This window comes from Neophocaena asiaeorientalis, unplaced genomic scaffold (genome assembly GCF_003031525.2).
Source record: "Neophocaena asiaeorientalis asiaeorientalis breed wild unplaced genomic scaffold, Neophocaena_asiaeorientalis_V1.1 scaffold7, whole genome shotgun sequence".
Classification (NCBI taxonomy): domain Eukaryota; kingdom Metazoa; phylum Chordata; class Mammalia; order Artiodactyla; family Phocoenidae; genus Neophocaena; species Neophocaena asiaeorientalis.
This window is the reverse complement of record NW_020185337.1, coordinates 15,649,590-15,664,468: the sequence shown is the minus strand read 5'-3', so window position 1 is coordinate 15,664,468 and position 14,879 is coordinate 15,649,590. Positions and strand designations below refer to the sequence as shown.

The window sequence follows — 14,879 nt, the reverse complement described above, 5'->3', positions numbered from 1 at the left end:
GATACTGTCATATGCCATGTGATGATATTTAAAAGCAGGAGATAGCATAGCATTTTTGCTTGCTTCATTTGCTATTAAACAGGAAAAGCTGCACAGGACACTTCCTGTTATCAGTGACTCCAAGATTTATCCCACAGTTCTCTGAAAGGCCTATATATAGGTGATTGGACTGTTCTTCAGGCAGAAAAGTGACCAAGCTATTTCATCTTTCAGCTTGGGTGCTGGACTCCTGTCACAGGGCTGAATGGGTCCCTGACTGACAAGAAACTGGAGAATAACATGCGTGGAGTGGTCCTACGTGTGGTGACTGTTCTGGTAGGTCTGATCTGCCCCTTGCAGTTTTGGCTTCTAGATGTTCCTTTATCCTCCATTTCTTTATGTTTCATTAACTGATGTCATAATACTAAAGGAGCTGACTATGCATTCTAAGGGATTTGTAATGGTCATGTTTTCCAACCTTCAATTTATGTGGATCAGAATCAGATTTTTACAGGCTTTTCCTTTAATTACAGTACTTTTGTCATAACTTTCTTAGACATTTTAGGCCAGATTTCCATCCTTCTACAGTTTCCTACACATGATAAAATGAAGTTATCTCTCAGGCATTCTCTCACTGAAGCCCTATGGTCTATGTAAATGAAGATAACCATGCCAAATAAGGTAGATTTGATCAAACACAGTACATTCAGTAACACTAAAACATTAGCAGACTAAGAATATTTTTCTGGGAAGGACCTACTTCAAAGTAAAAATCATCCAGTTGTTTCATAAATAATATTTATTATCAACCGTATTCAAGCTCAGTGCTGATTTCTGGGAACAGTGATGGTCAAAATGGACAGATGTGATTCTGTCTTAAGAGAGCGTATCATCTAGTGATTCTGTGGCTATTACATGGGATTATACATGTGAAACATTTATTACAAATTCATTTACTTGCTATAAAAAGCAATAAATGGTAACTGTTATCATTATTCTATACATTATTATTTTCTCACATGATACACAAATAAAATAAGATGTCAAAAGAAATAGTCTTCAACAGTAAAATACTCACATGGGTACTATCTAAATAGCCATAAAACATGAAGACATGTATTCTCCCTGCCTGTTTCAACGTGATTAACCTTGTGCTACTTTATAGTACGTTTCAAAACGGAATAATCCATAGTTATTAACTTCAATTTTTTTCAGAAAAGCCCACTTGTTTTTAAATTTGAAAAAGTCCTTCTTATAGGCCAAAAAAATTGCAGAATTAGTAAACAGGAGAAATGGTCTTTTTTGGTATGTTGATGCTAATAGATGTTTATCAAGGTTTATAACAGCAATAGCTCTCCTTTGTACATTGTTTAATACAATTTAAGCAGACTCAACATAATTTCATTGTCTAAAAGAAGGATCTGTGATATTCTCTATAAAAGGAAATTCAAACGAGTAATCTATCCTCCCTTTTTGCTGCCTATAATTTATTTTTAGTTATTGTTTTAATAAAATTTTTACTGTTTGGCAACTAATTATATTATGAATACTTGACAACTTAATTGTGAATGTGCTTCTGTATGTATTCAAACGTGTAGATATGCATTGGCACTGATGTGCTAATATTAAAAAAAGACAGACCTTTAAAGTACATTAAACTGTAATAGTCTCTTCTCTAGTGATTAACATGGAAACTCAGGTGAAAACTGTAATAAAAGACAATATATGTGCTTTGCTTTTGTCTTTGACATTCATATTTCAAGGCAAGTTAATCGCATTTAGTCATTAAAATAATATTTATTTAGTACTTACTATATGATAGACTTGGTAATGGGTTATCCATCTTATATGCATATTCATACCTCAAGGTGTGCAAAGAATCTTACTGGAGAGAAGCACATGTAACGAAACAGCTAAGATTTATTACTTACTTACTATGTACCAGATACTCTACTAAGTCTTTTTCACCTGTTATCTTAATCAGTCCTCACAGTATTTACAATAAATAGATAGTATTCTGATCCTAAGAATGTGGTTGAAGAAACTGAGACATACAGAGGTTGAAATAAATGTGGAAGATTATACAGATAGGAAGTAACAGAGAGAACGAGGATTCAAATCCAGGATCTGACTGCAGATCTCTTAACTTCTGCCTCCTTTTTTTTTTTTTTTGCGGTACGTGGGCCACTCACTCAACGGGCCTCTCCCGTTGCGGAGCACAGGCTCCGGACGCGCATGCTCAGCGGCCATGATCCACGGGCCCAGCCGCTCCGCGGCATGTGGGATCTTCCCGGACCGGGGCACGAACCCGTGTCCCCTGCATTGGCAGGCAGACTCCCGACCACTGCGCCACCAGGGAAGCCCAACTTCTGGCTTGTTAACATTATAATCTGTCTCCTCCAGCTGTGATAAGTGTGCAAATTGAGGTAGCTATAGGATTTTCTTGATAGTTGGAAATGCTTAACTCTGAATAAGATGAAAGTGAGTTTTACTGGGTAAGCTTCACAGAACCAATTATTTTAAATTCATTTCCAGGCTGAGCAGAACGATTGCTGTTTTGTGCTTGAAATGGTACTGCCTCACACAGTGTTAATACCTGCATGCCCCAGTCTCACCTTCATGATTCAGAATGGTCTGTTTCCTGCAAGCTTAGCCCAGCACATATCCTGAATATGACTAGTGAATGAAGATATGGGAACAGTCTCTTTCCCCCAAGTTTTCTGTGGTGCAACATGGATTTATCGGTTGGGTGCCCAGTTGAGTAAAAGGTTGTTACACTCCCACAATATACAGCCATTGTACTTAATAATTTCTCAGGCTTCCTGACTCTTCCTGTAATTCTTATTTGAATGGAAACCAGCCATGACTTTCTTACTTATTTCTTACAAGCACCTTTCCAGGTCTAGCTCTTACTTATATGGCCTTGCAAGCTTCCTCCACCCAACACTGAGAATCACTCTTTCCTAAATCCACCCAGCAACTCTAAAATCGCAATGTCAACTAAACCCTGAAACTCAGATTTGGTCTATATTGGACTTGATTTAGCAAGCTAAACACAACCCCCTTGTATTCCAAGTATTTACCTCCAGCCATTTCCAGAAGGGAGAGAGAGGAGGGAGGGCTCATGTGTAAAGCCCCTGAAGGAAGGTCTCTCAGCTTTTATTCCATTCTAACTGTGATCTAGTCCCAGTTACACACACACACACAGACACACACACACACAGACAAACACACACACACACACACACACACACACACACACACACACACCCTTTACTTCTTAGGAAAGTTATGCTATCGATGACACATGGGTTCATAAAATTGATTTTTCTTACCTAAGTTTTGAAACTCCTATTCCTATCACTATTAAAGATATTTCATTGACTTGAAGGAAGTAATCTAATATTTATCTTAAACTAAATATTTCAGCACTATATTGTTTATGATGCCAGGGGCAAGTGAATGGTATTCAAGTGGTTAATTGAAGAAAATTAAATAAAGGAATTATTAACAAATACTTTAAGTAAGGTTAAATAAGTCAACAAGGATGTTGAAGTGCCAGGGCCTAGATGCACAGCAAGCCTTGACAACCCTGAAGACTGATGTGACGTGGGAGAGAGCAGTATTAACAGATCTAGCTAGAGCCATGGGAGAAAAATCATATAATAGTAGCTGTGACCTTTGTTATGGGAAGAGGATGGAGAAGGAGAATCAGTGTCAAAATGACATTCAGGCAGTGAGGAAATGGAGAGGAGGTTACCCCAATGTCACTTCTCCTATCTTTCCATCTCTTGCCATTGTTTCCAATTGCAAATACAACCAGAAATCAGAGGGCAAGGGAACCCAAGTAATGAAGGCCATGAAGGTCAGCTTTCCAGGTCACAGAGCAGGGCAGTGAGGGACTGGAGGGGAAATGGGAAAAACCATCACCAGCATCTCTTATTTGATCAAACCTGTTAAGAACTTTACATGTGTTAACTTATTTAATTCTTATAAAAACTCTACAGGAGATGCACTGATTACATTAAAGGATGAAAATAAGGCTCAAAAGAATTAATTAAATCTCTGTGTCCATATAACTAACAAGAGCCAGAGTTGAGTTTCAAGCCCACAGTTCCTGGTTCTGGTGGCTATGTCCTTAGCCCTCTGACATTCTGTCTTTGGGATCAGAACGAATTCATATTAGGTTTAAATTAAATATAACTATTGAGATTGCAAATGTTATTGGATTAGTAATTTAGGAACATTTTTTAAATGGCATCACATAAGGATAACTTTATATTCAACCATCACCAAAGCCATGTAAGTGTCTTAGAAATGGAGAAAAAGAAAGAAAGAATGTGAATAAAATTCCCTCTGCTAAACTCTGTTTCCATATTTGGTGTGCTGATCTCTACATCTCACCAAGTGGGCCAAGTGTCTTACTATGAGGCACTTATTAAGATCATTTTTTTCCTTTTCACTTTTAAAGTTGTACAAGTATGGATAGCCATAAATGACCAATTATGGCATTCAATTTTTTCATGGTAATTCACAAAAGTTATTGGAAACATCACTGAGTTATAAATATCATCATCATAATAATGAATACTTAGGAAAATAAAATGGAAAGAAGTTGGCAACAAATGAAAAGAAAGATTTGAGAAGCTATCCTGTAAGAAAAAGTACAAGATATCTGAAAAACATAAACTGGCATTTAGAAAGAGATCACTGATAAATAACTCTTATTTTCTTGATTTGTTTTTGCCTAAAACAGACACATCGCATCTCTGATGAAAGATGAACTCACTCATAAATTGATTTGAGAAGTATTTATTGAGTATCTTTTTCTAGGTGCTTGGGGTACATACAAAACAGAGAAAGATACTGACTTTGGGGAGTTTCATTCTAGCAGGACATATACAGCTCTAAGAATATTTCTGAAAAAATGCAATGCCATTGTTCTACATTGAATATAGTGTACAATGCAGTTTTCCTTTGCCTAAAACTACCATAAACATAATTGTATAATTTTATATACATATATGATTGGAAATTTATGGTAGAGCTGTGGTGGTGCTTTTTCTGTATTTTATAAATTCAAAAACATACAGTTTTTCGTATTTTAGTATCTTTGAATCAGGGTGCATCTTTCAATTGATGTCTTCTTGCAGTTAAAATTGGCAGCATTTTTTGTCTTTATTAGTTGTAGGTAAAACAGTTTTGCATCTCGCAATTGAAAACATTTTAGATTAAATAATATGTGGATGGTATCTTTACAAAATTTATAAAGTTAATGGATATTCCTGGAAACTTCATTTAACAAAACTGAGCATGGAGCCATCTTAAAGAGACAGACTATTTTAAAGAATACCTCCTGAAGAAAAGAAATAACACTAGGAAATGGAACCAATTTAAAAATATAGGAGAGTAATAGCAATGAAAAAAATTACTGTCTAAACTAAAAATGTCACTAGAGTCATAGAAAACATGCCAAGGCACATTTTTCACAGACCTAGAAAAAAAAATTTCACGATTTGTATGGAAACACAAAAGACCCCAAATAGCCAAAGCAATCTTGAGAAAGAAAAACGGAGCTGGAGGAATCAGGCTCCTGGACTTCAGACTATACTACAGAGCTACAGTAATCACGACAGTATGGTACTGGAAAAAAAAACCAGAAATATAAATCAATGGAACAGGATAGAAAGCCCAGAGATAAACCCACGCACACATGGTCCCCTTATCTTTCATAAAGGAGGGAAGAATATACAATGGAGAAATAACAGCCTCTACAGTAAGTGGTGCTGGGAAAACTGGGCAGCTACATGTAAAACAATGAAATTAGAACACTTCCTAACACCACACACAAAAATAAACTCTAAATGGATTAAAGACCTAAATATAAGACCAGATACCATAAAACTCTTAGAGGAAAACATAGGCAGAAAACTCTATGACATAAATCACAGCAAGATCCTTTTTGACCCACCTAGAGAAATGGAAATATAAACAAAAATAAATAAATGGGACCTAATGAAACTTAAAAGCTTTTGCACAGCAAAGGAAACCGTAAACAAGAGGAAAAGACAACCTTCAGAATGCGGCAGAATATTTGCAAATGAAGCAACTGACACAGGATTAATCTCCAAAATATACAAGCACCTCCTGCAGCTTAATATCAAAAAGCAAACAACCCAATCCAAAAATGGTCAGAAGACTTAAGTAGACATTTCTCCAAAGAAGATGTACAGATTGCCAACAAACACATGAAAGGATGCTCAACATCACTAATCATTAGAGAAATGCAAATAAAAACTATAATGAAGTATCACCTCACATCGGTCAGAATGGACATCATCAAAAAGTCTACAAAAAAAAAAGTCTACAAACAATAAATGCTGGAGACGGTGTAGAGAAAAGTGAACCCTCTTGCACTGTTGGTGGGAATGTAAATTGATACAGCCACTATGGAGAACAGTATGGAGGTTCCTTAAAAAACTAAAAAATAGGACTACCGGGCTTCCCTGGTGGCGCAGTGGTTTAGAGTCCGCCTGCCGATGCAGGGGACACGGGTTCGTGCCCCGGTCTGGGAAGATCCCACATGCCGCAGAGCGGCTGGGCCCGTGAGCCATGGCTGCTGAGCCTGCGCGTCCGGAGCCTGTGCTCCGCAACGGGAGAGGCCACAACAGTGAGAGGCCCACCTACCGCAAAAAAAAAAAAAAATAGGACTACCATACAACCAAGCAATCCCACTACTGGGCATATACCCTAAGAAAACCATAATTCATAGAGTCATGTACCAAAATGTTCATTGCAGCTCTATTTACAATACCCAGGACATGGAAGTAACCTAAGTGTCCATCATCGGATGAATGGATAAAGAAGATGTGACATATATATCTCAGCCATAAAAAGAAACGAAATTGAGTTATTTGTAGTGAGGTGGATGGACCTAGAGTCAGTCATACAGAGTGAAGTAAGTCAGAGAAAAACAAATACCATATGCTAACACATATACTTGGAATCTAAAAAAAAATGGTTCTGAAGAACCTAGAGGCAGGACATGAATAAAGACACAGACGTAGAGAATGGACTTAAGGACACGGGGAGGGCGAAGGGTAAGCTGCGACGAAGTGAGAGAGTGGCATGGACATATATATACTACCAAATGTAAAATAGATAGCTAGTGGGAAGCAGCTGCATAGCACAGGGAGATCAACTTGGTGCTTTGTGACCACCTAGAGGGGTGGGATAGGGAGGGTGGGAGGCAGATGCAAGAGGGAGAGGATATGGGAATATATGTATATGTATAGCTGATTCATTTTGTTATACAGCAGAAACTAACACACCATTGTAAAGCAATTATGCTCCAATAAAGATGTTAAAAGAAAATACACCAAGGCAGCTTATATTAAAACTATACCACATAAAGCAAAGTCCACACTCTGTGTTGAGAAAGGTAAATTTCCCCAAGCAAATCACCATAAGAAGGGTGTAGCAGATAGGTGCCTACTGAGCCATCATTTTAAGAACATTTTCTTTTTCCTAAAATATTTTCTTATTATTAGTCTCACTTCTTGGAATTATTTTAGCAGGCCTTATTTCCCTGTGAAAATGGAGATGTTATCTGAGATCAGAGAAAGGTAAAACAGTATTGTATAGTATACCCTAACTATCAGCTTTGACTCAATAACTATTGTTGAACATCTGTTGTCAGCTAAGCACTGTGCTAATCCCAGAGAGGCGAAATTTAAAAAGATACAGTCCCTGCTTTCAAGGAGTTCCACATGAACTATTTTATCAACATTATTAAGTTCTCTATCAGAAAATAGGACCTGCTTGTGAAGGACTCAGAATTAAATACACTTGTGGGGGGCCTGGGAAAGAATGATAAAATAGAGACAGACAGAAAGAGAAACGTATGTCACAGTCTTTTATGATCTAATCTCAACCGCGACATCCAGGAACAGCTTCGTGGGTTTACAGGACAATTTAATTTCTCATTTCACTGTGTCCTTTCATTCAGAACTATTTGTAACTCTCTGTTTTTATTTTATAATTATTTCATTAATGTTAGACTCCCCCTCTAAGCTGCATACCAATAAAACACAAGTTGGTTTTCACATGCAATATCAGGTATATAGAAGCAGGTCAGTAAATAGATGTTGAATGAACAAATTAAAATATTCTGATAGTCTCTGTGTGTGTGTGAGAGAGAGAGAGAGAGAGAAAGAGAGAAATGGAGGGAAGGAAGGAGGGAAAAAAGGAAGGGAAAAAAGGGGAAAGAAAAGAAAGAACTTTGTATGTAATTACAAAAATAAGAACAGGAAGGACACAAGACTACGCGTGATTAAATAGTCTTAGGAGTCCTCATTCTTTAATTTCCATCTACTAAGTCTAAATTTCCAAAAGAGATGGCAAAGGATTATGCTATTATTAAATCCTTTGACATAGTTGTTACTAGGGAATGACTTACATGCTTTTAAGGTAAAGAAGTAGAAAGCTTTAATTTAAAACATCAAGAATCATTCATTCATATTATTAAATAGCAAGTTCACATTTGGTGAGAAGTTACAAATCATAGAATCATTTAATATTCTCTTCGTCTTAGGGGCACTCATTGTTTGTCTTTTGTTCCACAATATTTTGTTTCCATGTGGACTGATACTTCCTAATTTATGTTCCCATGAATTATGTCAGTATAAGATGGAGCAGTGTACTTAGTTTCTTCTGGATGTACCATTTAGCAAAAGAGTAAATAATATGCAATTGATTTCCTTATTGGAAGTACTTCAACCTATTTCCTTGCTTTTTCTCCACCTAGTCTTCTCTCTGCAACACAGTCATACTAAAAGCCATTTGTCATATACTTCAAAGAGTACTAGTTTTATAGTCAAAAGACATCAGTTCAAGTTCCACCTTTTCTAATTAATAGGTCATTGAACTTATGGAAGCCAGGGAGCTATTCTGAACCTCAATTTTTCTGTCTGTAAAAGAGGAATAATAAAACTAGCCCCACAGGGTTATTATGAGTGTAAACAGCTTAAACTATGTGGAAGCAGTTAGTAAAGTGCAGAGTGTTTCTAAATATAAGATGTTATTATATCTGAGTAGAACAATGATGTGTAAATTAACTAAAGAAAAGAATAAAATGAGCATGAGTGATCATGAAGGCATAATTAATCATTGTCATCAATCTTCAGATTTTTGTGGGAAATTATTTAAAGGACCGTATGGCAGACAAGCAAAACATAAACTACAGAATCATGATTTTTAGTCCACTCACTGTTAACTTTAATTTGAAAATCTGCTAATGAGAACAACAGCAACTCTCCTCCTAGTGAAGATGGTGCTTCCTAGAGAAAAAATAACACAAATAACTGATACAAAAGAACATTCAAATAATAAAGTGTACAAATTTCTAAAAGTCTGGTATGTCAATTACATTGTCTCATAGGAATCATGTTTGGTTTCAGGCTAGCTTTAAATAGACTCTATATGTTAATATATAACTAGGAAATATACTAAGAACAGCCTTGAAATGTCATTTTGCTTAGTTTTTTGCTAAGGACATTGTCCACGTTTTTGCTACTTGGAGACCTTCAGCATTTTGAACCCCTACAGAGCTTTAAGCTTTCCTGAGTCTCAGCCTTTGAGTCTCCTGAACCTAGAGGCAAATTTAGGGGCTGGGAAAGTGAGCTTGATAAGAGGCTCTCCTGGCAGGCACTCACATCAAGGATATGGGAAGGGAGTTGATGGCCATCTCTTATAGCTCCCACAGCAGTGTCTGAAGAGGGCTCCTTTCAAGTGTTAATAAACACTAAAGTTTGGTTCAAAGCTCCAGGCAAAAATTACAGATCTGGCAGAGGACATTTCCCATGGGTACTGTCTTAAATAAACTAAGCTAAAATTCTCAATAAAATCCGTTAAGTGCCATGTAATAACTACCACATTGGAAGTACACAATATAACACTGTGATAAAGAACACTGTCCCTGGAGGAGTTCCACTTCTGAGGTGACAGGGTGAGAAGTTCCATGGACCCACTCCCTAGCAAAATAAGCAACAGGGCAAAAACTAACTAACTAAATAAATAAGTAAATAAATATAAACCATTTAAAGTTTCTGGAAATTTCCTAAGGGCATACTGAAAATGAAGTAACACTTAATCAAGAAAACCTACTAAAATTCAATAAAAACAACAGGAGTCTATAGTGTCTCAGCCTCATCTTGCTCCTTCCCCTTCCACCTCACTTTCTGCCTTACTCAGCTTGATGGAGGCTCCAGTCCAAGTAGGTTTGGCCAAGAAGACAGGGCTTATTCTCCCTTAAAAGTTTCCAGTTAAGGGTTATTTCAACTGGAGGCTGCTAGGATTTTTCTTGCCATTCAAATGAAATTTGAAAAGGCTAAATTCCTGGTGAGTGTGACCAAGGGTTTGTGGGCTCCCTTTCTTCACCCAGCTCTGACCCATAGGATGCAGTCTCAACCCCAGGTGTGGCAGACCTGGAATACTGGGGCCTTGATTGCCATCACTCCAGCTTGCTCCAAGGGCAGGGGTTCCATGCCAACTGAGGTAAATGGAGAAGACCAGAGGCTGCCACCCAACTCAGTACCCAGAGTTGTAGCACAAAGACTTGGTCCAATGGAGAGGCAGTTCACAAGAAAAGAGAGCCCTTAAACATTCTCCAGTTATTTGAAACAGAGCATGGGGAAGTTCAAGTCTATGGCTCCTCTTAATTAAAAGCAACAAGCTAAATCGTATGCCAGATAGCTCACCAGAGAAAACCAGAAAAAAGAGATAGCTAAGGATATCCTTCCTGAGGTCAGAATAAATTTTAAAGATTAACCCCAAAAATGACCCCTACCAAAATTTATTTTCTTCAAACTACTGAGCAAACCCAGGGAATTTTTGAAAACAGTCAAGCAATCAATCAGTAATTAGTGGAGCTTATGGTTTAATGACCGTAATGAATATGACACACATGAATATGGACACAACATCCTCAACAAAATGCTAGAAAACTGAATCTGGCAATATATGAAAAGGACTATACACCATAAACAAGTAAATTTTATCCCAGGAATACAAGGTTGGCTCAACTTACGAAAATCAATCCCATATACCATATTAATAAATAAAGGAATAAACCCACCTGATCATCTCAACAGAGGTAGGAAAAGCAGTTAATAAAATCTTAACACCCCTTCATGTTTAAAAAAACAGTCAACAGTCTTGTGATAGAAGGGCAGGAATTTTCTAAACTTGATAAAGAGCATCTATACACCCACAGCTAACATCATATTAATAGTGAAATACTGAAAAACCCTCTAAACCCCTAAGGTCAGTAACAAAGACGGACCTTAGACGTCAAAACTGACAAAGACGTCAGTTCTCGCTATTTCTGTTCAACGTTGTGCTGGAGGTTCTAGCCAGCCCAGTTAGGCAAGAAAATTAAGTAAAAGGAATGAGATTAGAAAGGAAGAAGTAAAACTATCTCTATTTACAGATGACATGGTCTTGCATTTAAAAAACCCTAAAGAATACACACACACACACACACACACACACACACACACACACGACTAGAGTTAATAAATGAGTTCAACTGCTTTGCAGCGTACAAGATCAATTTACAAAAATCAATTGTATTTTCGCACACGAGCAATGAAAATTCCAAAAGAGAAATTAATAAATGCATTTTCATTTAAATATATCAAAGGGAATAAAATAAATAAACTTAACAGAACAACTTCAATACTTGTACACTGAATGCTACGAAACATTGTTGAAAGAAATTAAAAAGTCCTAAATATATGGAGAGATAGCCTATAGTCATGGATTGGAAGACTCAGTATTGTAAAGGTGGCAATATTCTCCAAACAGAACTACAGATTTAGTGAAACCTCTGTCAAAATTCTATCTGACTTTTTTGTTTTGCCATAAATGACCAGCAGATCCTAAAATTCACATGGAACTGCAAGAAAATCAGAATAGGCAGAAAAAAGACAAAAAGAAAAAGAAACAACAGACCCACAAAATCTTGAAAAAGAACAGTAGGAAGACTCACACTGCTCAGTTTCAAAACACCTAAAAGCTATGGTAATCATACTGGTTCAAGAACAGATGTTTAGATCAGTAGAATAGAATCGAGAGTCCAAAATTAACCCATATATCTATGGTTAATTGATTTTCAACATGTGTCAAGATCATTCAATCGGGGAAAGAATAGTCTATTCAACCAGATGCCCACATGCAAAAGAATGAATCTAGACCCTTACCTCAAATCATGTGCAAAAATTAATTCAAAATGTATCCTAGACTTAAATGTACAAGCTAAAACTATAAAACTCTCAGAATAAAACATTAGATGTTAATCTTTGTGACTTTATTTTGGCAATGGATTCTTAGATATAACACTCAAAGCACAAACAACCAAAAAAAAAACAATAAATGAATTAGATTTCATTAACATTAAAAATGTCTATGTCTCAAAGGACAGAATCCAAAAAAAAATGAAGACAACCCACAGCATGGGATAAAATATTTGCAGATCATGTGTCTGATGAGGGACTTGTATTTAGTACATATAAAAATAAAGTTATAATAACGACTCAATGTGAAAAAAATAAACCAATTAAAAATAGGCAAAGGATCTGGACAGTTTTTTATAGAAGGTCTATAAATGGTCAATAAGCATATGAAAAGCTTCTCAATACCATTTGCCGTCATGGAAATGCAAATCAAAATCACAATGAGCTACCACTTTACACCCACTAGGATGGCTATAAATCAAAAGGACAGATAATAGCAAGTGTTGACACAGTTGTGGAGAAATTGGAACTTTTGTATGTTTCTGGTGGGAATGTGAAATAGTGTAACTGCTTTGGAAAACAGTCTGGCAGTTTCTCAAATGGTTAAACACAAACTTACTGTGCAACTCAGAAATTCTACTCTAGGTATGTTCCCAGGAGAAATGAAAATGTATGTCCCCACAAAAACCTGCACACAAATGTTCATAGCAGCTTTATTGATAATAGCAAACAATAGAAACAAATGTATATCAACTGATGATTGGGAGAAGAGTGGTATACCTATAAAATGGAATATTATTTGTCAATAAAATGAAATGAAGCACTGATAACATGGTACATTGATGAACCTTGAAAATATGCTAATTAAAAGAAGCTAGTCACAATAGATCACATATTATATGACTCCATTTATATGAAATGTCAGGGATAGGCAAGTGTATAGGGACAGAAAATAGATTAGTGGCTGTCTAAGGCTGGGAGAGATTAGGGGTTTGAGAAATGATGGCTAATGGGAACTGGATTTCTTTAAGGGGTAATAATGTTCTAAAACTGATTACAATGATAATAGCATATGTCTGTGAATGTACTAAAGCCACTGAATTGTACACTTTGAATGGGTGAATTATGTGGTATGTGAATTATATCTCAATGAAGGTATTAAAAAAAAACAAGTCTGGAACGAGATTATATTTCAATCTCCAGGTCTCCTATCTGTGAATTTAGGCCAAGTATTTAAACTCTTTATGATTCTGTTTCTTCATCTTCAAAATGGAGATAACAACATTATCTATGTCATAGAGCTGCTATGAAAATTAAAGGAACTAATAAATGCAAAGAAGAAAGGACTTCTAACAGAGCCTGGCACATAGGAAGTGCTGTACGTAGGTGTTAGTTCTTATTATGCACAGAGTGTTAAAGGAGAACATAAAAGAAGCATCTATCGCATGTGTAGGGCAGTGGGAAAGGCTTAAAGGGTGACACAAATTAGTTTTGAAACATAGGCAGGGATTATCAAGGCCTAGATAAAAGGGAAGGAATATCTAACAGTGTAAAGAGTATACACAAAAGTATGCAGACATCAAGAATTTAAAGTATCCTGTAAGTAAACTGGAGTATCACCTGAAGCAAATGAAATTGAAATGCAGCGTGTGTTTTAGGTATTCTTTTTAAAGAGCTCCTTCAGAGACAATTTAAATAGAAATTTTCTGTGAGAATAAGGTTAGCATTACATAATTTAGATAACATGTATCAAGTTAAAAAACACCATCGTTGAGACCCTGATCTAGACTGAAGATGAGGTAAAATGTTTCTCATCTTTATTATTGAAACAGTAGAATCTGTACACATAGCTCTGTATGGTGTACATATTTTGTTGTCTGTTCTGCTGCTGGTACCCACCTTGTGTGAGAGAAAAGGGGAAAATGTGATTTTTATAAACACACTTGAGGAAGACTAGCCTGTGCAAACAGTGTAATTCATAGCAACACTGGCATATGTGTTCACTTCAATGCTGAGTGAATAAAATCATCATGAGAATTGATGCATGACAGTGGCTTGACAATTTCTTATTCTTTCTCATCACACCAATTCTTAAGATGATAGCTGTCATGCAGACATGTGAATATCACTGTTGGACCGAGCTAACCGTGCATGACCCAACTTTTTTTCCTTTTGCAAGATGAAACCTGAATTCTTAGACTAAACAGTGAATAAATGTTTCAGAGATGTGTTATATAATTTACTTCTGAAAAATAGAGTTACTACTTGTCTCTAGAAGCTTAGAAAGATATTGACAGTCATTTGCAAATTCAAAGATGTAGAAACAGTAGGTCTATGTTGACTTCCATAACCTCTGCAGCATTCTAGCCAATATCATATAGCACTGCATTGGAAAGAAATCCCAATGTTAAGGTGACCTTGAAGTTTTAAGTTACTTTTTGCTAGTGCAGTAGTTTTGGCATAGTTAACAAAACCAGTTCTATATATAATTCCTCAGAAATAAATATAAGTATAAATATGAAAACTAGAGAAATGCTTCTGATACAGATTTTACTTTTTAGAGTTACAAAGGAATATATTAATGAATTAAGAGCTGTTAAATCTTAC

The 14,879-nt window shown here is 36.3% G+C and overlaps 1 protein-coding gene across 2 annotated transcripts in view; it reads left to right on the top strand.

The window, feature by feature from the left end:
- GRID2 (glutamate ionotropic receptor delta type subunit 2) overlaps positions 1-14,879 on the top strand; it is a 1,308,561-nt gene that overhangs the window by 980,907 nt on the left and 312,775 nt on the right. For both annotated transcript variants that reach the window (XM_024736087.1, XM_024736086.1), the window contains one exon: positions 214-315. In XM_024736087.1, coding sequence (XP_024591855.1) covers positions 214-315 — 102 coding nt within the window. The remainder of the gene's footprint in view (positions 1-213; positions 316-14,879) is intronic.